A 23,387-nucleotide genomic window follows, 5' to 3' on the forward strand; every position below is an offset into this window, starting at 1 on the left:
AGAGGCACAGCCCTGATGCCTGGCTGGAGCACCAAGAGCCTTTCATCCACACGGCTCAGAATAAAAGGGAGAAAAAATGGAAAGAAAGAAAAAAAGAGGATAAAATAAAATAAAATAAAGCAATTATAATAAAAAATAAGAAAAAAAATTATTAAGAGTAAATTTATTAAGAAAAAAAATTTTTTTTAATTTTTAAAAATAGATTTATTAATTTTTTATACTAAAAATAAGAAAAAAATTATTTAGAAAAAATCTATTAAGAAAAAAAATTTTTTAATTTTTTAAAATAAAAAATGTGAAAAAACTTATTAAAAATTTTTTTAAAAATAGAAAATAAGGAAAAAATTATTAAGAAAACATTTATTAGGGAAAAAAAAAAATTTTTAAGCCAAAAAAAAAAAAAACAAAAAACAAAAAAAAAACGGACGGACCTAACCCTAGGACTAACGGTGAGAGCAAAGCTATACAGACAAAATCTCACCCAGAAGCATACACATCTACACTCACAAAAAAAAAGGAAAAGGGGAAAAGTTAATATATCCTGCTCCCAAAGTCCATCTCCTAAATTTGGGATGATTCGTTGTCTATTCAGGTATTCAACAGATGCAGGCACATCAAGTTGTTTGTGGAGCTTTAATCCGCTGCTTCTGAGGCTGCTGGGAGAGATTTCCCTTTCTCTTCTTTGTTCGTACAGCTCCCGGGGTTCAGCTTTGGATTTGGACCCGCCTCTGCATGTAGGTCCCCTGAGGGCGTCTGTTCCCCGCCCAGACAGAACGGGGTTAAAGGAGCAGCTGATTCGGGGGCTCTGGCTCAGTCAGGCCGGGGGGAGGGAGCGGTACGGAGGAGGCGGGGCGAGCCTGCGGCGGCAGAAGCCGGCGTGACGTTGCAGCAGCCTGAGGCGCGCCGTGCGCTCTCCCGGGGAAGTTGTCCCCGGATTACGGGAGCCTGGCCGTGGCGGGCTGCACAGGCTCCCGGGAGGGGCGGTGTGGAGAATGACCTGTGCTCGCCCACAGGCTGTTTGGTGGCGGCAGCAGCAGCCTTAGCGTCTCATGCCCGTCTCTGGGGTCCGCGCTGATAGCCGCGGCTCGCGCCCGTCTCTGGAGTTCGTTTAAGTGGCGCTCTGAATCCCCTCTCCTTGCACGCCGCGAAACAAAGAGGCAAGAAAAAGTCTCCTGCCTCTTCGGCAGCTGCAGACTTTTTCTCGTGCACCCTCCCGGCTAGTTGTGGTGCGCTAGACCCTTCAGGCTGTGTTCACGCAGCCAACCCCAGTCCTCTCCCTGGGATCCGACCGAAGCCCGCGCCTCAGCTCCCAGCCCCCGCCCCCCCCGGCGGGTGAGCAGACAAGCCCCTCGGGCTGCTGAGTGCTGCTCGGCGCCGAGCCTCTGTGCGGGAATCTCTCCGTTTTTCCCTCTGCGTCCCTGTTGCTGTGGGATCCGCGCTGATAGCCGCGGCTCGCGCCCGTCTCTGGAGCTCGTTTAGGCGGCGCTCTGAATCCCCTCTCCTTGCGCGCCGCGAAACAAAGAGGCAAGAAAAATTCTCTTGCCTCTTTGGCAGCCGCAGTCTTTTTCCCGGACTCCCTCCCGGCTAGCACCGAAGCCCGAGCCCCAGCTCCCAGGCCCCGCCCGCCCCGGCGGCTGAGCAGACAAGCCTCTCGGGCTGGTGAGTGCTGGTCGGCACCGCTCCTCTGTGCGGGAATCTCCGCTTTGCCCTCCGCACCAATGTGGCTGCGCTCTCCTCCGTGGCTCTGAAGCTTCCCCCCTCTGCTACCCGCAGTCTCTGCCCACGAAGGGGCTTCCTAGTGTGTGGAAACCTTTCCTCCTTCACAGCTCCCTCCCACTGGTGCAGGTCCCGTCCCTATTCTTTTGTCTCTGTTATTTCTTTTTTCTTTTGCCCTACCCAAGTACGTGGGGATTTTCTTGCCTTTTGGGAGGTCTGACGTTTTCTGCCAGCGTTCAGTGGGTGTTCTGTAGGAGCAGTTCCACGTGTAGATGTATTTCTCATGTATCTGTGGGGAGGAAGGTGATCTCCGCGTCTGACTCTTCCGCCATCTTGCCCCTCCCTCCGGAAATTCTTAAAGAAGTATCATTCTAGGGTACTTTCTAGGGGTCCTGAAAATATTATCAGTTAGCAAAATGCTTCTTCGGATATGCTAAGATGCTTAGATGGGCACATTGGAGCTTTGACTGTTAACTAGGTTACAGTTATCTTATGGAATTCAGGATCAGACAAAATATCAAAACATCATCCAAGGCGGATCATCCATTGGAGGTTAAAAAAAAAAAATCTCGCTGACATTCTGCTTCATTCCACAATCCCCATCGCCTCACCGAGATTATCTTAGTGAGGCCCCTATACCTTTACAGGCCTTACTTTTGAAGTTGCATTTACCTCTTAAAAGGGTTCCTGGACCCATTTCCAACGTGTGTGTGTGTAGGCTTCCCCACACCAACAATTGTCAACTCAATTCTGACACTGTCCACCGGTAGATAGAATGAGGTTCTACGGGTCAAGGGCTCCATGCCACAAGGCTGCCCTTCACTTCAGACACCAGTCACAAGCCCAGGTTATTGCCTGTGCTCCTGACCGACAGGCCATAAATCAGAGGTTTCCATGACCCCCTCCTTGGGTTCCATTAATTTGCCGGAACAGCTCACAGAACCCAGGAAAACCCGTTTACTCACTAGGTTACCAGTTTATTCCAAAAGATATCAGAGGATACAAATCAACAGCCAGATGTAGAGATACATAGGACAAGGTCCTCAACACAGGAGCTTCGTCCTTGTGGGGCTTGGTGCCCAGTACGTGGTGTTCTGGGTCCCTAGTATGGATGTTCTTTGAATCTCCTCCTTTTTTTGCTTTTTATGGAGGCTTCATTACATAGGCATGATTGATGAACTCATTGGCCATTAGTGATTGATTCAAGCTTTGGGCTGTCTCCTCTCCCTGGAAATCACGGGGTGGGACTGAAAATTCCAACCCTCTAATCACATGTTCGGCTCCACTGGCAACCAGCCCCCACCCTTAGGTGCTTTCCCAAAGTCACCTCATTAATATACCAAAAGACATTTATCACTCTCAACACTTAGGAAATTCTAAGGGCTTGGGGAGCTGTGAACCAGAAATAGGAACGAAGACCAACTATGTATTCTTTATAATAAATCACAGTACCACACCTCTGTTGCCACCTGCTTTTTGATTTGTGATGCTGTGTGTCTGAAACTCTTTACCCCCTTATATATTATTGGTGACCACTCAGAAATTTAATTCACAGTCATCCATGTGGGAGAAAATGTGAACTCGGCAAGTCTTTCATTTCTGTGAGGAAATATAGTTTCAGGTGGATTAACCTAAATCCCCTGAGTATGAGTTTTTAATTCCCTAACTCCCTGACATGGAGTGATTTCATTGAAGAGACTGATTTAATCTCTTGCAGTTGATGGATAAACTGTTTGCTAAATTTCAAAACACAGATTTGTCCTTTGCTGCTTGACCTCCAGGTTGGGTGGTTGATCCTGCATGATGCCATTTATTGAGGATTTGCATTTTTATTAAACTGGGATTGCTAAATCAGAGGTGCTTTTGTGTCTGTTCAGTCTGTACCCAGCTATATGTGAGCCCTGTGGTCTGACGCATTAAAATGACCTATTCGCTTTCCTTTTAAACGCACTGCTTCATAAAAGGGCATCTCTACTGCCTACAGATCACTTGGTATTCCTATGAACGTGAGCATAAAGATTATGGGACATGACTCATTTTATAGTTAAAAATGCAGGAAGATTTATGAAAGACAGAAAATTTACAGCCTCTATAACTTGATGTACCAAGATTGCTTTAATGCTTTGAATAGCAAAATGTAAAAGTTATGTTATCAGCAAATCATTTGTGTGTAATAGCTTATGTGTAATCAGTGGTGATATTCATATGTTTAATTATTTTTCCTTGTGTTGTATTTTAGGGGTGTGACCCTTATATTTTTGCTGCTATCCATTTGTAAATACACTCAGAAAAGGAGGATTTGGACGACAGGTACTTTCTAAACATGATGCATTTCAAAAGTGGACTCGAATTAACTGAATTACAAAACATGACAGTGCCCGAAGATGATAACATTAGCAATGATTCCAATGATTTCACCGAGGTAGAAAATGGTCAGATAAATAGGTGAGTATTTTTCCACGAACAGTTTCTCTCCAATGAAAGAAATGTCTCTAAAATATCATTCTGGTTTTCAGTTATTCTCTTGAATTATTCATTACTAAAGTTATGCTCCATTTGAAGATGTAATTTGAATTTCATATGTGACATCTGTTGGGCATCGTCTGCAATAGCAGATGAAGCAAATAGGAAAGTAATTTATTCATCCTTTCAAATCTTTCAATTGAGTCTAATAAAAATGTATAAATACATTGGACCCCAACCAGCCTTAACTTTTCAAAAGCTCTGTGTTTGTGAATCAGACCAACTGTTGGAATTTCACTGCGTGCCATATCTGAATGTGTACTACAGTCATCTGGCCTTGCCCACATGTTAATCAAGGAATGGTCAAAGTCGCATTTGCCAACGTTCCCATGTTAAAACGACAAATACGTCACTACAAGCATCGTTTGTAACATGGATTTTAAGTAATAATAACACAGAGCCAAATGGCTCTATGAGAAATAGTAGATGAAACAGTACATGAAATGGAGAAATAGTACATGAAAGAGAAAGAAAAGAAGAGATACAGTGAGTGAGGGGAGGTAGGGGGCAGGTAGGAAGAATGCTGGCCTGGCAGCTCTCACCCTTAGCTGTGACCTCAGCAAGTCCTTCCAACCCTTGGGTCCTGTGTTTCTTAAGTTACAGGAGTAGGACCAAATACCTTTTTTTTTTTTTTAATGATTTGGGGCATTCTCTGACCTTCTGATTTTATTTTTTTATTATTTTTAAAAATGTATTTTATTGAAATATAGTTGACTTACATTGTCGTGTTATTTTCTGGTGTACAGCAAAGTGATTCAGTTATACATATATATATATATATATTCTTTTTCATATTCTTTTCCATTATGGTTTATCACAGGATATATATATATATTTTTTTTTTAAATAAATTTATTTATTTTCATTTTTGGCTGCGTTGGGTCTTCGTTGCTGCGCGCGGGCTTTCTCTAGTTGCGGTGAGCGGGGGCTACTCTTTGTTGCGGTGCGCGGGCTTCTCATTGCGGTGGCTTCTCTTGTTGCCAAGCACGGGTTCTAGGTGTGCGGGCTTCAGTAGTTGTGGCTCGCGGGCTCTAGAGCGCAGGCTCAGTAGTTGTGGCGCACGGGCTTAGTTGCTGCGCGGCATGTGGGATCTTCCCGGACCAGGTCTGGAACCCGTGTCCCCTGCATTGGCAGGCGGACTCCCAACCACTGCACCACCAGGGAAGCCCTATCACAGGATATTGAATATAGTTCCCTGTGCTGTACAGTAGGACCTTGTTGTTTATCCATTCTATATATAATAGTTTGCATCTGCTAACCCCAAACTCCCAATCCATCCCTCCCACACCCCCTTCCCACTGGCAACCACAAGTCTTTTCTCTGTGTCTGTGAGTCTGTTTCTGTTTCGTAGATAAGTTCATTTGTGTCATATTTTAGATTGCACATATAAGTGATATCGTATGGAATTTATCTTTCTCTTTCTGACTTACTTCACTTAGTGTGATAATCTCTCTAGGTCCATCCATGTTGCTGCAAATTCTGACCTTCTGATTTTACAGCCAGCTTATATGGATCCCTTAGCAGGAAGCTCTCCAGCTTGGGAGTTAGTGGTGAGGTTTGTTTGAAGCCCGAGGCCTCCTAAAAGGCTGGGAGGAGAGAGTGGACTATATGGGGACTACTTACTAGAACACCAACCTACACTTGCGGGAGTGGGGTCAAAAGGAGATTGGGAGGAAGATGAAAACATTATGTCAGCTAACCAGGCATCTTCACCGAAATCATTTCTGATAATCTGCTCTGCATTCTGATACAATGTGTAATTGACTGGGCTGCCATCATTTACAGATACTCAGAAGTTCCAGCCCCGCCCCTCCTCCTTGTTCTCTTCCTTACACATTCTCAGAGGTTAAGTCTCCAACCCAAATACTTCCTCATTGCCATCCAAGTATCATTCACCATGTGATATTTCCTATTGTTGAACTCAAGTTTGCTTCTTTCACCTTTTCTGTGTAATTATTAAGAATGACTACCATTTCTTGAGTGCCAGGTGTGATTACATATATTACCACTTATCCTTATAACATCATTCAATGTATTCTTTTGCAAATAAGGAAAATTTAAAAATTCAGTGTACCATAAGAGAATGGAGGCTCAGAGAAATAAAATAGCTTGCTCAAGGGCACACACAGGTCTGTCTGAAATCCCTGTCTTTCCTCTGTGTCCTGCTGCCTCTGATTAAAATGCTCGGGCGTGAATGAAAAAGATAGTCTCTACTATCAATTAAACTCTGCTAAACTCTACCAGTGCTATTTTCTGCCCTGGGCCCCTGGGGTGTTCTGTAGTCACTGCTGACCTCCAGTTAATGGTGGTGGATGGGATTCCAGCTATTTCACAAGTAGCACATTTTATGTTTATAACAAAGCTTCATTCCCAAAGCAGTGTAAACCTTGAGGACCTTAAAATGAGAGTCTTTTATAATATTCAGCTTAGGATCTGAACTTGATATTTAAAAGTTTTACTAAGAAAAAGTATTGTTTGGGAGGTGATAACCTCTTGCGGTAGGAGGAGGCACCCCTTCTCGCCCCTTGGGGTGCCTGCCAGGGGAGCTCACTTCCCCAGAGACCATGACTAAGACGGGGGCTGTACAGCCTCTTGTTTTTTGGAATTTGGTTCCACTGTCGCAAGTGTGGTGTGATGCATTTATTGCTTTATTTTATCTCCCCTCTTTCATTAACATGGTTTATGAATTTTGCTTCATTTCTGGCTCTAGAACAATGAAAATTAAAAACAACATATTACAGCATGAAGCCAAAAAGGTAAATGAAAATCAAAAAAGACACACCACCACCCCCACCCCCCACCCCTGTGATTTCTGCAAAGCTACACCTAATACTTCTTTCTCTTCTGTTAGCTTTTTCACATTGGTGGGAGGAAGGTAGGCCCAATTATATGAATCTAGGAGAACCATCTCCCAAAACAGTGAACTTCTAGGTAACAGTGCCTTTTTTTAGGAAACTAGAGAAAATGTTGAAAACAAATGTTGACTTCTCATTAGCTGGTGTGTAACTGATAGCTTTGCCTGGAAACTCCCTACTAGGATACCTTAAGAATCATTTTATTAAGTTTAGTTAAAAATAGAGTAGAGCCATTTGGGCATTAGGACACCTGCTCTTATTCCAGTTCGGTTGTTTTATTTCATGCCCTAATTCGTGGGTTGTAGCCATAGAAACCTATACCTGGAAGAGCAAAGCCTTTTTTTTTTTTTTTTTAACATCTTTATTGGAGTATAATTGCTTTACAAAGCAAAGCCTTTTGAAATGTCCACTGGACCAGTACTGCTCACATTTTAATGTGCATGTGAAACACCTGGAAACCTTGTTAACGTGCAGATTCAGTAGCTCTGGACTGGGCCTGAGATTCTAATTTCTCACAAGCTTCCAGGTGATGCCCTTACAGCTGGTCCATGGACCACATTTTGAGTAATGAGCTCTAGACATTCCTCTAGATGTGAGCTTCTTGAGAGAAGGACCCATCTTAATCATTTTTATATCTCTTGTACCTTGTAATGATATGATAATAGTGCCTGGAACAGGGCAGACATTACAAAGTATTTGTTAAATGAAAGAGAGAGAGAGACAGAGAGAGCAGTTAAGTGCGTGGTTTGGATTTCAACTTATATTGAATCCTGGCTCCATCCATAGGTCTTGTGTGATCTTGTACTTTAAGCCTTAGTTCCATCCCTGTAACACAGGGATAAAAATAATACCTGACCTCCTGGGATTGTTGGGGAATATTAAATGCAATGCTATTTGTAGGTTAAGAACTTAGGCTGTACCATCGGCCCGCTTAGGTTCAAATCATGGCTCAGTGGTTTAGGTATAATGTAACTTTGGTCAAGTTACTTAATTTCTCCAGAATGGAGCTAAAAATAGTACTGACCACATGCAACTATTGTGAAAAGAGATGAGAAAACTCATGTAAAGCACTTGACACGGTGTCTGGCAAGAGTAAGTCTTTTAGTACGAGGAAAGTCTCTAACAGTAAAAGTGCAACCCTCTTTCTTTGGCAAGCGCTTCTTTCTTCTCCACCCAAGGACTAATAATACTGTTTTAGGTTTGGGATGATTGTTGGTTATTGTTATCTTAAAGTCGTTGAAATATTAATAGATTATCCTAGCTGAAGCCAGGCAAATATTCACATATTTTAATATTTATCTACTGTTGCTCTAATCTCCATGAATAGTTATTGTTGTTATGACACAGGAAGCTTCTAACAAAATTTGAGAGTCTTTCATTAAGGTATTTCTTAATGAGGAACTCTTGTCACTACACCTTACATCAGCCTTTTTTTTCCGTGGTCCCTGTATGTCTTCCGGAGTTCATGAACCACATTTGTATCATTGGGAGGACCCTTGAAAAGTTAACCCTTCTCTTCTTCTAATGTCTTTTCTATACCTTAGGGAAGAAGATACCATAACTTCTTCCCATATTCAGTTTTCATGTCAGAAAATTCTTCCCTGGCTTTAATGGCTCCTGCTACAACAAAAATCTGTTTTCTCCTATTTTAGGTAGAGTTTATCCGCCAGATAAGGCTTTTCTCACCTCTCAGTCTTCTCTTTAAATGCCTGCTATTTCTTTAATTCTTTCATGTTTTCCAGTTTCTCGGTTACATGCTTCTTTCCTCCTTTTCTCTTTTCCTTTTTTATAGACTGTTAGACTTTCAGGGGAAGAGCTAGGAAAGGTCATTTAAGTTCAACCACTCATCTCTTTTGTGTTATAAATCCTCCAATGAAACACTATAATCTAGTAAGAACCTGATTGGTAGAGATTAAAATAGGAAGATTATCTTCCCATTGTACAACCCATCCTTAACTGGATTGTTGTTGTTGTTGATTTATTTTTGGCTTTAAATAACTGCTGTATATTGCTTGTCTCCCTTCACACTACCTCAGTATAATGCCTACATCCTTTTTAAGGCTTTGTCTGTTGAAGGTCAGCATGACAGCCACTGTAGATTTTTGTTTTGTTTGTTCACAGAACAATTGGCTACCTAAGAGTTGATCAGATTCTGCTTTATGGGTACAGAACAACCCACTGAAAATGCTTTTTTAATAATACTTTTATCATTCCCAAGACCTCATGTCAAAGGCACCTTCTCTAATAGCTCATTTTTAAGTCAATAAAGAGGTCTTTGCCAGAGGTCAGTGCTTTTTAACACGAAATTGCATTTTTTAAATGGTGAGATAACAGAAACTTGTGATAAGCTGCTTGACCTAGTTATTATAAATGGACTTTTCCATTACAAAAAAAAAAAGGTTGGTTTTATTTTGTTTTTAGAAAACAGTTTGCAGAAATACAAAGCAAAGATTGAAAGACGGAAGAAAAAGTTGAAATACCATAAAGAGAATACAGAGGCTTTCTCTGAGTACTCCGTTCTTACTGAGCGAGATTTACCTGCAGCCTAAGCTACTCCCTGGTTCCTCAATGGAAGAGGCACATTTGGTTTATGGAGGGTTCCTCTGAGTTGCTAACACATGGGCAGGTACGTAGAAGGAGGAGCTAAGGCAGTGAGAACATGACACCACCACTCTGGATGCAAGATGAGCTTAGTGCCACAGTCGGTGCTACAGAAAAATCGTAAATAGGTCAGAGTCAGGAAACTGCGTTCAAACCAGAACATCAGCAGACTCATGGAGGATGAGGGTTGTGAACGGGCAGGAAGGCATTGGCAGAGAGGAGGATGGAGGGTCTCTTGAGGGGAGAGTGGATTCCTAGCGGTACTTGTTTTTCGGTCTCTATTCTCAGAATGCCCTGGTCTTATCTTGATCCTCACCGCCTCTTGGGAAGACCATTTGGAAGAGCAGGGGAAGCTAAGATTGAACAGTGAGGCAAAATCAAATTCAGCAGTACCTGGAATTTGCAGGGCGAGCAGTTTGGACTTGAAACATTTTCAGTGGGAGCACCAGTGAAGATTTTTGGGAAAACCTGTTAAGTCTTGCTGTAGAAAGTAGACAGAAAGAGGCAGAATCAGGAAGCACTCAAAGCACAATGTGTTTTTTTGTTGTTGTTGTTTTTTTTAACATCTTTATTGGAGTATAATTGCTTTACAATGGTGTGTTAGTTTCTGCTTTATAACAAAGTGAATCAGTTATACATATACATATGTTCCCATATCTCTTCCCTCTTGCGTCTCCCTCCCTCCCACCCTCCCTATTCCACCCCTCTAGGTGGTCACAAAGCACCGAGCTGATCTCCCTGTGCTATGCGGCTGCTTCCCACTAGCTATCTATTTTATGTTTGGTAGTGTATATAGGTCCATGCCACTCTCTCACTTTGTCACATCTTACCCTTCCCCCTCCCCATATCCTCAAGTCCATTCTCTAGTAGGTCTGTGTCTTTATTCCCGTCTTGCCACTAGGTTCTTCATGACCTTTTTTTTATTTTTTCCTTAGATTCCATATGTACGTGTTAGCATACTGTATTTGTTTTTCTCTTTCTGACTTACTTCACTCTGTATGACAGACTCTAACTCCATCCACCTCACTACAAATAATTCCATTTCGTTTCTTTTTATGGCTGAGTAATATTCCATTGTATATATGTGCCACATCTTCTTTATCCATTCATCCGATGATAAACAAGACCAAAAGACAACCCTCAGAATGGGAGAAAATATTTGCAAATTAAGCAACTGACAAAGGATTAATCTCCAAAATTTACAAACAGCTCATTCAGCTCAATAACAAAAAAACAAACTACCCAAAGCACAATGTGTTTTAATGCCCTTTTTCATGGTTACTCATCACAACAGCTCTGCAAGTCACTTGCATTATTCTCATCCCGCAGAAGCGCTGCAGCAGAGAGCTGGCAAGCATGAAGGGGCCTCTTCTTCCTCCCCTTCCGTTGCAGTGTTTGACCCTGTTGAATGCCCCTGCATCCAGGTGCCTTGATCCGGTTCTTCTCTATCAGTCTTCTGCCACAAGTCTGGGGAGCATTGACAGGCCAGGAACTTAGATCTGCCATAATAGGAGGTTTACTGGTGTTTGGTTTAGTTTATTTGAAAATGTTCGGGCTTTCCCCTTAATTTAAAAATAATGGAGATTCTCTTTGAAAAGCAAGTCTCTCTGCAAGAAAGGCAAACAGGGGACCTTCTGGATAATGATTTGGTAGACTTGAGTTGATTGTTAAAATTAGCCTGATTACATACAGTCTTTTATTTAACAGCCACACTAAATATGAGTCAATTTCAGTTTGGAAAGTCCAGCACCCCCATTTCCTTGGGCCGCCTGGGTGAAAAGGAAGACTGCTCGCCCGGTCCCTCTCCAGCCAGATCTATAAACCTCAGTTCTTTGGAAAGATTTAAAATGTTAAGGGCAAAAGAAGAGCCAAGGCTGGAGAACTGCCAGATGGGTCTCCAAAGACACAGCTTTCATTATGTCATTCTCTTGCTAAGACTCTGCAATGCTGTTTCTTAGGCCTCGGCCTTTTAGTTTCCTCTGGCTAATCCCACCCAATAATGGTTTTTCCTTCTCTGGCTTCCTTATCTCCTCTCCATTTTGCATGGCCTGATGTTCCTATTCCGGTGTTAGCTGGTCTGGTCTCTCCTCAGCTGGAATGTCAGCTCCTGGGTTTCAGGAGACCAAGGTTTTCTTTACTTCCTTTTCATCTCTGACAGTCACTGGACAGGTCCTAGGCAAAGGCAGATGCTGGAGGAAATAAACCGTAGGCTGTGCTACTCACACCAGGTGGTGGCCTCAGGGGACGTTCATAGTATCTATGTTGCCTGCCTTTGGTTTCTCCTGGCGAAATAATGCAAACCTGAAGAATATGGATTAAAGATGAAAACGGTAGTCAAATAAAACCAACATTAATGATATATAACTTTCATTAAAACATGGTTTATGGTGAAAGATAGCCTCATTAAAAAAAGCATATGAAAATATAATGTATAGTTTAAAGATATATGCCTCTTTAAGATAGTCCAATTCAAGTGGCTTTATATTTATTAGTAGAAAACACACTGATTATTTCTTACTTAGACCAGATAATAAAATTTCCAGAAGGAGAGCCAAAAAGCACCCCTAACATGTCTTAACTAATACATGTAGCAGTTTGCTTATGAATAAACTTTTCTTTAACAATAACACTTAAAGTTCTGATATTAATCCCGAATATATTTGCTGGTCCTTAGAGCATTCTGAATTCCTCCTTCTGTATATTTGTATATACTTTACTCCACTCACCCTGTCTGAATCTTTCCCATGTGTTGCTCTTACTCTCTGTTTGGAGCTGTACTGATATTTTACATGTGCTCTCATTTAATTCTCCCAGTAACACTATGAGATAATGTAATAGTGTCGTTCCCATTGCACAGATCAGGAAACTGGGGTAGCATACTCAGGCCCTCAGAGCAAGTGAGAATTTGAACTCGCATTCTGAATCCCATGCTTGCTTTAAGCCCTACTAGCTCTGCCCCTAACCATGGACCATATGCCCTGCTTCCTCCACCATAATTTCCTGTGGGCTACTGCTGTATCACTTATTACACACCCCCATATCTCCTACATTGCCTGGTCTAGTGACTTGCATATAAGCAGGTGCTGAAAGAATGTGTGATGGGAAAAGAGTTGTTTTCCTTTTTGCCGGGGCGGGGTGGGGAGGTAATTCCTATGTAATAACTTTGTGCTCCAGGAATGTGAGCTCAGAAGGAATCCTGCCTGCAATATTCTTTTAAATGCCAGCTTTCTAGTATTCTTGACATTATCTCATTTTCCATTAGAGAACAATCTATGTAAAAGTTAACTTGCATTGCATATAGTGTTTTAATTTATTAGTATTAAAATGATTCAAAATCTATAGCTCTTTTTTTTTTAAACATCTTTATTGAAGTATAATTGCTTTACAATGGTGTGTTAGCTTCTGCTTTATAACAAAGTGAATCAGTTATACATATACATATGTTCCCATATCTCTTCCCTCTTGCGTCTCCCTCCCTCCCACCCTCCCTATCCCACCCCTCTAGGTGGTCACAAAACACCGAGCTGATCTCCCTGTGCTATGCGGCTGCTTCCCACTAGCTATCTATTTTACATTTGGTAGTGTATATATGTCCATGACACTCTCTCACCCTGTCACATCTCACCCCTCCCCCTCCCCATATCCTCAAGTCCATTCTCTAGTAGGTCTGTGTCTTTATTCCCGTCTTGCCACTAGGTTCTTCATGACTTTTTTTTTTTTTCCCCTTGGATTCCATATATATGTGTTAACATACTGTATTTGTTTTTCTCTTTCTGACTTACTTCACTCTGTATGACAGACTCTAACTCTATCCACCTCATTACAAATACCTCCATTTCATTTCTTTTTATGGCTGAGTAATATTCCATTGTATATATGTGCCACATCTTCTTTATCCATTCATCCGATGATGGACACCTAGGTTGCTTCCATGTCCTGGCTATTGTAAACAGAGCTGCAATGAATATTTTGGTACATGACTCTTTCTGAATTATGGTTTTCTCAGGGTATATGCCCAGTAGTGGGATTGCTGGGTCGTATGGTAGTTCTATTTTTAGTTTTTTAAGGAACCTCCATACTGTTCTCCATAGTGGCTGTATCAATTTACATTCCCACCAACAGTGCAAGAGTGTTCCCTTTTCTCCACACCCTCTCCAGCATTTATTGTTTCTAGATTTTTTGATGATGGCCATTCTGACCGGTGTGAGATGATACCTCATTGTAGTTTTGATTTGCATTTCTCTAATGATTAACGATGTTGAGCATTCTTTCATGTGTCTGTTGGCAATCTGTATATCTTCTTTGGAGAAATGTCTATTTAGGTTTTCTGCCCATTTTTGGATTGGGTTGTTCGTTTTTTTGTTATTGAGCTGCATGAGCTGCTTGTAAATCTTGGAGATTAATCCTTTGTCAGTTGCTTCATTTGCAAATATTTTCTCCCATTCTGAGGGTTGTCTTTTGGTCTTGTTTATGGTTTCCTTTGCTGTGCAAAAGCTTTTAAGTTTCATTAGGTCCCATTTGTTTATTTGTGTTTTTATTTCCATTTCTCTAGGACCTGGGTCAAAAAGGATCTTGCTGTGATTTATGTCATAGAGTGTTCTGCCTATGTTTTCCTCTAAGAGTTTGATAGTGTCTGACCTTACACTTAGGTCTTTAATCCATTTTGAGTTTATTTTTGTGTATGGTGTCAGGGAGTGTTCTAATTTCATACTTTTACATGTACCTGTCCAATTTTCCCAGCACCACTTATTGAAGAGGCTGTCTTTTCTCCACTGTATATGCTTGCCTCCTTTATCAAAGATAAGGTGACCATATATGCGTGGGTTTATCTCTGGGCTTTCTATCCTGTTCCATTGATCTATATTTCTGTTTTTGTGCCAGTACCAAACTGTCTTGATTACTGTAGCTTTGTAATATAGTCTGAAGTCAGGGAGCCTGATTCCTCCAGCTCCATTTTTCTTGCTCAAGATTGCTTTGGCTATTCGGGGTCTTTTGTGTTTCCATACAAATTGTGAAATTTTTTCTTCTAGTTCTGTGAAAAATGCCAGTGGTAGTTTGATAGGGATGCATTGAATCTGTAGATTGCTTTGGGTAGCAGAGTCATTTTCACAATGTTGATTCTTCCAATCCAAGAACATGGTATATCTCTCCATCTATTTGTATCATCTTTAATTTCTTTCATCAGTGTCCTATAATTTTCTGCATACAGGTCTTTTGTCTCCTTAGGTAGGTTTATTCCTAGATATTTTATTCTTTTTGTTGCAATGGTAAACGGGAGTGTTTTCTTAATTTCACTTTCAGATTTTTCATCATTAGTATATAGGAATGCAAGAGATTTCTGTGCATTAATTTTGTATCCTGCTACTTTACCAAATTCATTGATTAGCTCTAGTAGTTTTCTGGTAGCATCTTTTGGATTCTCTATGTATAGTATCATGTCATCTGCAAACAGTGACAGCTTTACTTCTTCTTTTCTGATTTGGATTCCTTTTATTTCTTTTTCTTCTCTGATTGCTGTGGCTAACACTTCCAAAACTATGTTGAATAATAGTGGTGAGAGTGGGCAACCTTGTCTTGTTCCTGATCTTAGTGGAAATGGTTTCAGTTTTTCACCATTGAGGACAATGTTGGCTGTGGGTTTGTCATATATGGCCTTTATTATGTTGAGGAAAGTTCCCTCTATGCCTACTTTCTGCAGGACTTTTATCATAAATGGGTGTTGAATTTTGTCGAAAGCTTTCTCTGCATCTATTGAGATGATCATATGGTTTTTCTCCTTCAATTTGTTAATATGATGTATCACATTGATTGATTTGCGTATATTGAAGAATCCTTGCATTCCTGGGATAAACCCCACTTGATCATGGTGTATAATCCTTTTAATGTGCTGTTGGATTCTGTTTGCTAGTATTTTGTTGAGGATTTTTGCATCTATGTTCATCAGTGATATTGGCCTGTAGTTTTCTTTCTTTGTGACATCTTTGTCTGGTTTTGGTATCAGGGTGATGGTGGCCTCGTAGAATGAGTTGGGGAGTGTTCCTCCCTCTGCAATATTTTGGAAGAGTTTGAGAAGGATAGGTGTTAGCTCTTCTCTAAATGTTTGATAGAATTCGCCTGTGAAGCCATCTGGTCCTGGGCTTTTGTGTGTTGGAAGATTTTTAATCACAGTTTCAATTTCAGTGCTTGTGATTGGTCTGTTCATATTTTCTATTTCTTCCTGGTTCAGTCTCGGCAGGTTGTGCATTTCTAAGAATCTGTCCATTTCTTCCAGGTTGTCCATTTTATTGGCATAGAGTTGCTTGTAGTAATCTCTCATGATCGTTTGTATTTCTGCAGTGTCAGTGGTTACTTCTCCTTTTTCATTTCTAATTCTATTAATTTGAGTCTTCTCCCTTTTTCTCTTGATGAGTCTGGCTAATGGTTTATCAATTTTGTTTATCTTCTCAAAGAACCAGCTTTTAGTTTCATTGATTTTTGCTATTGTTTCCTTCATTTCTTTTTCATTTATTTCTGATCTGATCTTTATGATTTCTTTCCTTCTGCTAGCTTTGGGGTTTTTTTGTTCTTCTTTCTCTAATTGCTTTAGGTGCGAGGTTAGGTTGTTTATTCGAGATGTTTCCTGTTTCTTGATGTAGGCTTGTATTGCTATAAACTTCCCTCTTAGAACTGCTTTTGCTGCATCCCATAGGTTTTGGATCGTCGTGTCTCCATTGTCATTTGTTTCTAGGTATTTTTTGATTTCCCCTTTGATTTCTTCAGTGATCACTTCGTTATTAAGTAGTGTATTGTGTAGCCTCCATGTGTTTGTATTTTTTACAGCTCTTTTCCTGTAATTGATATCTAGTCTCATAGCGTTGTGGTCAGAAAAGATACTTGATACGATTTCAATTTTTTAAAATTTACCAAGGCTTGATTTGTGACCCAAGATATGATCTATCCTGGAGAATGTTCCATGAGCACTTGAGAAAAATGTGTATTCTGTTGTTTTTGGGTGGAATGTCCTATAAATATCAATTAAATCCATCTTGTTTAATGTATCATTTAAAGCTTGTGTTTCCTTATTTATTTTCATTTTGGATGATCTGTCCATTGGTGAAAGTGGGGTGTTAAAGTCCCCTACTATGATTGTGTTACTGTCGATTTCCCCTTTTATGACCATTAGCATTTGCCTTATGTATTGAGGTGCTCCTATGTTGGGTGCATAAATATTTACAATTGTTATACCTTCCTCTTGGATCGATCCCTTGATCATTATATAGTGTCCTTCTTTGTCTCTTGTAATAGTCTTTATTTTAAAGTCTATTTTGTCTGATATGAGAATTGCTACTCCAGCTTTCTTTTGATTTCCATTTGCATGGAATATCTTTTTCCATCCCCTCACTTTCAGTCTGTATGTGTCTCTAGGTCTGAAGTGGGTCTCTTGTAGACAGCATATATATGGGTCTTGTTTTTGTATCCATTCAGCCAGTCTGTGTCTTTTGGTGGGAGCATTTAATCCATTTACATTTAAGGTAATTATCGATATGTATGTTCCTATTCCCATTTTCTTAAATGTTTTGGGTTTGTTATTGTAGGTGTTTTCCTTCTCTTGTGTTTCTTGCTTGGAGAAGTTCCTTTAGCATTTCTTGTAAAGCTGGTTTGGTGGTGCTGAACTCTCTCAGCTTTTGCTTGTCTGTAAAGGTTTTAATTTCTCCATCAAATCTGAATGAGATCTTGCTGGGTAGAGTAATCTTGGTTGTAGGTTTTTCTCCTTCATCACTTTAAGTATATCCTGCCACTCCCTTCTGGCTTGCATAGTTTCTGCTGAAAGATCAGCTGTTAACCTTATGGGGATGCCCTTGTGTGTTATTTGTTGTTTTTCCCTTGCTGCTTTTAATATGTTTTCTTTATATTTAATTTTTGATAGTTTGATTAATATGTGTCTTGGTGTGTTTCTCCTTGGATTTATCCTGTATGGGACTCTCTGTGCTTCCAGGACTTGATTAACTATTTCCTTTCCCACATTAGGGAAGTTTCCAACTATAATCTCTTCAAATATTTTCTCAGTCCCTTTCTTTTTCTCTTCTTCTTCTGGGACCCCTATAATTCGAATGTTGGTGCGTTTAATGTTGTCCCAGAGGTCTCTGAGACTGTCCTCAGTTCTTTTCATTCTTTTTTCTTTATTCTGCTCTGCAGTAGTTATTTCCACCATTTTATCTTCCAGGTCACTTATCCGTTCTTCTGCCTCAGTTTTTCTGCTATTGATCCCATCTAGAGTATTTTTAATTTCATTTATTGTGCTTTTCATCGTTGCTTGGTTCCTCTTTAGTTCTTCTACGTCCTTGTTAAATGTTTCTTGCATTTTGTCTATTCTATTTCCAAGATTTTGGATCATCCTTACTATCATTATTCTGAATTCTTTTTCAGGTAGACTACCTATTTCCTCTTCATTTGTTAGGTCTGGTGTGTTTTGACCCTGCTCCTTCATCTGCTGTGTGTTTTTCTGTCTTCTCATTTTGCTTATCTTACTGTGTTTGGGGTCTCCTTTTCACAGGCTGCAGGTTCGTAGTTCCCGTTGTTTTTGGTATCTGTCCCCAGTGGCTAAGGTTGGTTCAGTGGGTTGTGTAGGTTTCCTGGTGGAGGGAACTAGTGCCTGTGTTCTGGTGGATGAGGCTGGATCTTGTCTTTCTGGTGGTATAGCTCTTTTTGACTTATGGTTGTCTTTCATTTCCTCTCAAGATGAGCACCTGCTATCTGCATTGTTTTGTGCTAAGTAGAGTGAGGGATATAAAAAGGAATGAGGCAAAGTGTCTGCCCTTGGAGCACGTTTAGTTGATTTGGTAAAACAAGAATGTGGACAACTAAAACTGGCAAAAAAAAAAGCCAAAACAAAACAAAAACGAGGTAGGGAGAGTGGTTGAATAGGACTATAAACTCCTAAGTAGGGGCTTCCCTGGTGGCGCAGTGGTTGAGAATCCGCCTGCCGATGTAGGGGACACGGGTTCGAGCCCTGGTCCAGGAAGATCCCACATGCCGCAGAGCAACTAGGCCCGTGAGCCACAACTACTGAGCCTGCGCGTCTGGAGCCTGTGCTCCGCAACAAGAGAGGCCGTGATAGTGAGAGGCCTGCGCACCGCGATGAAGAGTGGCCCCCGCTTGCCGCAACTGGAGAAAGCCCTCGCACAGTAACAAAGACCCAACACAGACAAAAATAAATAAATAAATAAATAAATAATTTAAAAAAAAAAAACCTCCTGAGTAACTGGTTGATAACTTTTCATGCGTGATGTTTTGGTAAGTAATAAATCATTTAGTCATGATGTTAAGTTTCAAGCCATTATCATGAAATTTAATCATTATACATCTCTTTACAGCAAGTTTATTTCTGATCGTGAAAGTAGAAGGAGTCTCACGAACAGCCATTTGGAAAAAAAGAAATGTGATGACTATGTAAGTGCCATTATAATAAAGTTTGCTTATTTTTTTAAATGACATAAATTGTGACAGATGTTTAATTCGTCCAGCATAGTACCAAAAACATAGCTATTTATTCACCGGGTTATTCCTTGGAGCCTATGTATTTTCTCCTGAAACCCATTTAAAAAAAAATAACTAGACCACTGAGAAAGGATTCCTTGAATTTCATTTCCCTGTTGGTTCCTGTTAGTGCTTTCTTTAAAGGCTTTGGCGTGATGATCTGTCTTGAGGACTCTTTTGCTTAGTGTCACTGTCTCTGTTCAGATTCCAGGAACAACCTCCTTGGGCATGTCTGTTTTTAACCTAAGCAACGCCATTATGGGCAGTGGGATTTTGGGACTCGCCTTCGCCCTGGCAAATACCGGAATCCTACTTTTTCTGTGAGTGTTGACACTGCCGTACTTTTCATTTAAAAACTGTATTTTCTGTTATGTTTCTGTTCATACACAGAAGACATTGGAAATATTTCGAAATAGTTCTTATTTCTTTTTATGTTTTACTAACTTGGCTAAGTTACAGTGCATCCTTTTATATTGTTTGTTTGAATGATTTTCCAAGAAGCACCTCATGTTTATAAGAAAGTGAAAGGAGAAAATCTTTTTAATCAAAAATACCAAAATAAGCACTTGCAAAAAGGATAAAAGATTTGAAAATAGCACTTTTTGTATTTTTGGACTCTTGACTTGTCACTTTAAATCTCAGCTGTCAATAAATGGTGAAAATATTGAGGTGTTTAATCCATCCAGTCACCACTTTGGTATTGGATTGCTGTGGAACATGTACTATATCCAAAGGTAACTGCAAATTTGTTTGTAAGAAATATTCAAGAAGCATAGAAGTTTTCAGTGTTTTAAAGATGAGAAATTATTCTGTACTTTACCCCTGAGATTCAGTGAAAAGAAAATGGGCAATTTTCTTTTGAAATAAGTTCATCTCAAACTGTTGAATGAGACTTTCTGCAAATGTACAGAGGGCTTCATTTCAGTTGGAATGAGATGAAGACAGATCATACAATTTATACCAGGAAAATTCCCACCCAGCCTGATTTCTCTCTCAGACCTCAAAGGAGTATCAGTGGTGCTTTGCCTGATGAGACTAGGAGGAAATTCTCTTCTCCTGGGATCTTGCCTTTTCACCCCTGACGACACTCACACTCTTCATTGGGCTTGCCCAGTAGTCCTCATTGCCAGATCCATCATTTCCTTGGAAGCAGTGACCAAAATGTCTACTAATCCTGCAAATTGTGTTTATTCCTTTAGAAGGACTTAGAAGACTGTGATGGAAGTGCATTGCTACCCATTCCACTACTCAGGCATCAGAAATGCCCAACCAGGCTGCACCATATTGGTCCACAGCACTAGGGATTAATATTCATACTTTTGTGTGTAAACCCACTAGAGGTATCCTTCCTAGAGTCAAAACAGGAAGGACAATGTAGGACAGTGAATCTAATACATTACCTTCCTCTTGTCAACCTAACCAGTAAACCCAACTGTAGCCTCCTTGCTTTATTGCCCCGGCTGGATCTTTCCAGGTGGTCTTTCTGTTTACGTATATCATGAGCCAAGTGGCAGGTTTTAGGGTAAAATGACAGGAGTTGGATAAAATATTTCTGTGGTGATACTCTTTTGTATGTGTGAAATTCTGACCCTGTGACGATACCATAGATGGAGTTTGAGTAGCTACCCTTGTGATTTTCAGTGCATTGACATGAAACGCCTGACTGCTAGTCTCAACTCCTCTTCTGAATGGTTGTATAGTCCAGCAACTTACTTAGCTACTCTGAGCTTCAATTCCCTACCCTTTGAAACAAGGAAATTGCACTAGAAAAATCTCAGAACCCTGTTAACCTCCAAAACCCTATGGTTCTGTGACAATTTTCAGTCATTCCAAAGCTGGAAATATGTTTGGTTCGGACATGTGTTTTACACTGATTTCTTTCTTTTTAGTTATTGTAATATATCAAGTAGTTATATGTTAACGTAGGATAAAGAGTCATTTCTTTGATGATGATAACGAGAACAACTCTTGTGGCTCTCACTCTATGCCAGAAACTGCTCAGAGTGTTTTATGCTGAATCCTGACAAGTCTATGAGGCAGGTACTACTGTCAGTTCTCGTTCCCGTTTAAGGGAACTGAGACAAGGAGAGTACACTTTTATTCTGGAATCTCTCTTTGTCACCATCCTATGAATCCCCTCCACCTCTCTTCTCTGCTAGATCCCTTGTTCCCTGTATTTCATTTCTTCCTCTTTCTGAATTTACTTCCTTGCTTTTGCTGTTGAGAAAGGGTAAATAGAAATAAAATTTTTGAGGCCTTCATGTCTGAAAAATATTTTTATTTTACCTTCACCATTGATTGGTAGTTTGGCTGGATATAGAACTCTGTGTTGGCAATCATTTTCCTTCAGAATTTTGAAGGCATTGCTTCATTGCTTTCTAGTTTTTTCTGTTGTGAAGTCCCAAATGCTTCTGATTCCTCATCTTTTATATGTAGCCAGGGCTTTTGTTTTTATTTTGTCTTTTCTGGACACTTGCCAGATCTCTTTGTTCCCAATGTTTCACAGTGCTGTGTCTTGCTGTGTGCCTTTTTTCATCCATTGTGTCAGGCAGCTGGTACATCTTTTCTTTTAGAAATTCATGGTCTTCAGTTCTGGGACATTTTCTTGCATTGTTGTGTTGATGAATTCCTTCCTTCTCTTTCTCTTTTCTCTCTTTCTGGAACTGTTACCAAGATTTTGGACCTTCTGGACTAGCCTTCTAACTTTTTATTCTTTTCTTTATTTTCGTTTCTAAAGTTTTTCACTGTACTCTCTGGAATATGCCATCAATTTTTTTCCAACTCTTTACTGAATGTTTTATTTCTCTTATTATTTTTTTATTTACAGGGGCTTTTAAACTTTCTTTGAATGTTCCCTTTTTATATTATTTTGTTTCTGTTTTACAATTTCATTGTTTTCTCTGAGGATTCTAATGATGGTTTTTCTCTGTTATGGAAAATTTCAAACATCAAGTAGAGAGTCTAAAAGATCCCTTCATCTTGGTGAAGGGAATGATGATTCCCTTCATCTCATGACCATGCTTGTTTAGTCAGCCCCTCACCCAGATTGTCTTGAAGCAAATCCCAGCCATCATATCGTTTCATCCATAAATATTTCAGTGTATTTCTCTAATTTATAAGGACTGTAAAAACATAACCATAATATGCCATACCCAAAAAATTAACCACAGTTCCTTATATCATCAAATACCCAAACAATATTTAAATTGCTCTGCTTACTTTATTTTTAAAAAGCAATTGGATTGTTTAAATCAGTACTCAAATAAGGTCCATATACTACAATTGGTTGTTATGTGGTTTAAGTCTCTTTCACTCTATAGGTTCCCTCATTTTCTTCTGTTCTTTTCTGCGCAATTTATTTGTTGAAGAAACTGGACCATTTGTCCTATAGTGTTTCCCATAATCTGAGTTCTGCTGATTGTATCCCTGTGATGCAAGTTGATTTTTCTGTTTGTTTTGGACTCTTTCATTTTAGAATCTTTCCTTAGATGTCAGGTTGTCCTTCTCTGTCTGCTGTATTCAAGAATTGCAGGGGGTAGACTGGAACAAGGCTAATTGGAGCCTGGTACACATGAGTGCGGTTTGTTGGAAATAGATTCACTAGAGGTGCTGTCAGTAGCCCTTTCCTTGGGGAACCAGCCGTGTCAGTTTCTTCTTGGCTGTTCAGATCACCCAGAGAAGATCTTCCAGTCACCTGCCTGTAGGGTCTGGGCACTTCTGCCACCTTTCTGGGGACCAAGTTGGGGGAAAGGGCTTGGGTGACTATGTCTGTGCATGTGTCCACCCAATCCTAGTTTTCATTACAGAACCCCTCCCTCACAAGTTGTGCTGAGTCCCTCACTCGGAGACTTACATTTTATACTTTTCAGAGAATGTATTTTCTGTATATTTCTGTATCTTTTGCCACGATGGGAGAGGAGCAGTCACCCTGCTTTACAGAGTAGGTGCCTGGTCTGGGGAATCTAGCTATTTCTTGAAAGAAGTTCAACAGACCCTCTTTATTTTAGCTCATCCTATCCATTGTTCCCTACTTCCAGTAATGCCACCAGGGCCTTTTGGGAATTCTGTGGTGTAAATTGGATTGGTCTTGGCTTTCTCCACTGTCAATTTAAGATTCAGCTCTGTCCACTTTCCAGGTTCTGAATGTTTGTTACTGTTGTCTCTTCTCTCCTGTTC

General features: G+C 40.3%; 1 protein-coding gene across 1 annotated transcript in view; it reads left to right on the forward strand.

The window, feature by feature from the left end:
* The window catches only part of SLC38A1 (solute carrier family 38 member 1), a 75,877-nt gene that overhangs the window by 20,611 nt on the left and 31,879 nt on the right, over positions 1–23,387 (forward strand). The window contains exons 3-5 of the mRNA XM_061206268.1: positions 3,956–4,161; positions 19,049–19,124; positions 19,416–19,531. Of these exons, the coding sequence (XP_061062251.1) occupies positions 4,040–4,161; positions 19,049–19,124; positions 19,416–19,531 (314 nt within the window). The 5' untranslated portion in view covers positions 3,956–4,039. The remainder of the gene's footprint in view (positions 1–3,955; positions 4,162–19,048; positions 19,125–19,415; positions 19,532–23,387) is intronic.

This window comes from Eubalaena glacialis, chromosome 11 (assembly GCF_028564815.1).
Source record: "Eubalaena glacialis isolate mEubGla1 chromosome 11, mEubGla1.1.hap2.+ XY, whole genome shotgun sequence".
Classification (NCBI taxonomy): domain Eukaryota; kingdom Metazoa; phylum Chordata; class Mammalia; order Artiodactyla; family Balaenidae; genus Eubalaena; species Eubalaena glacialis.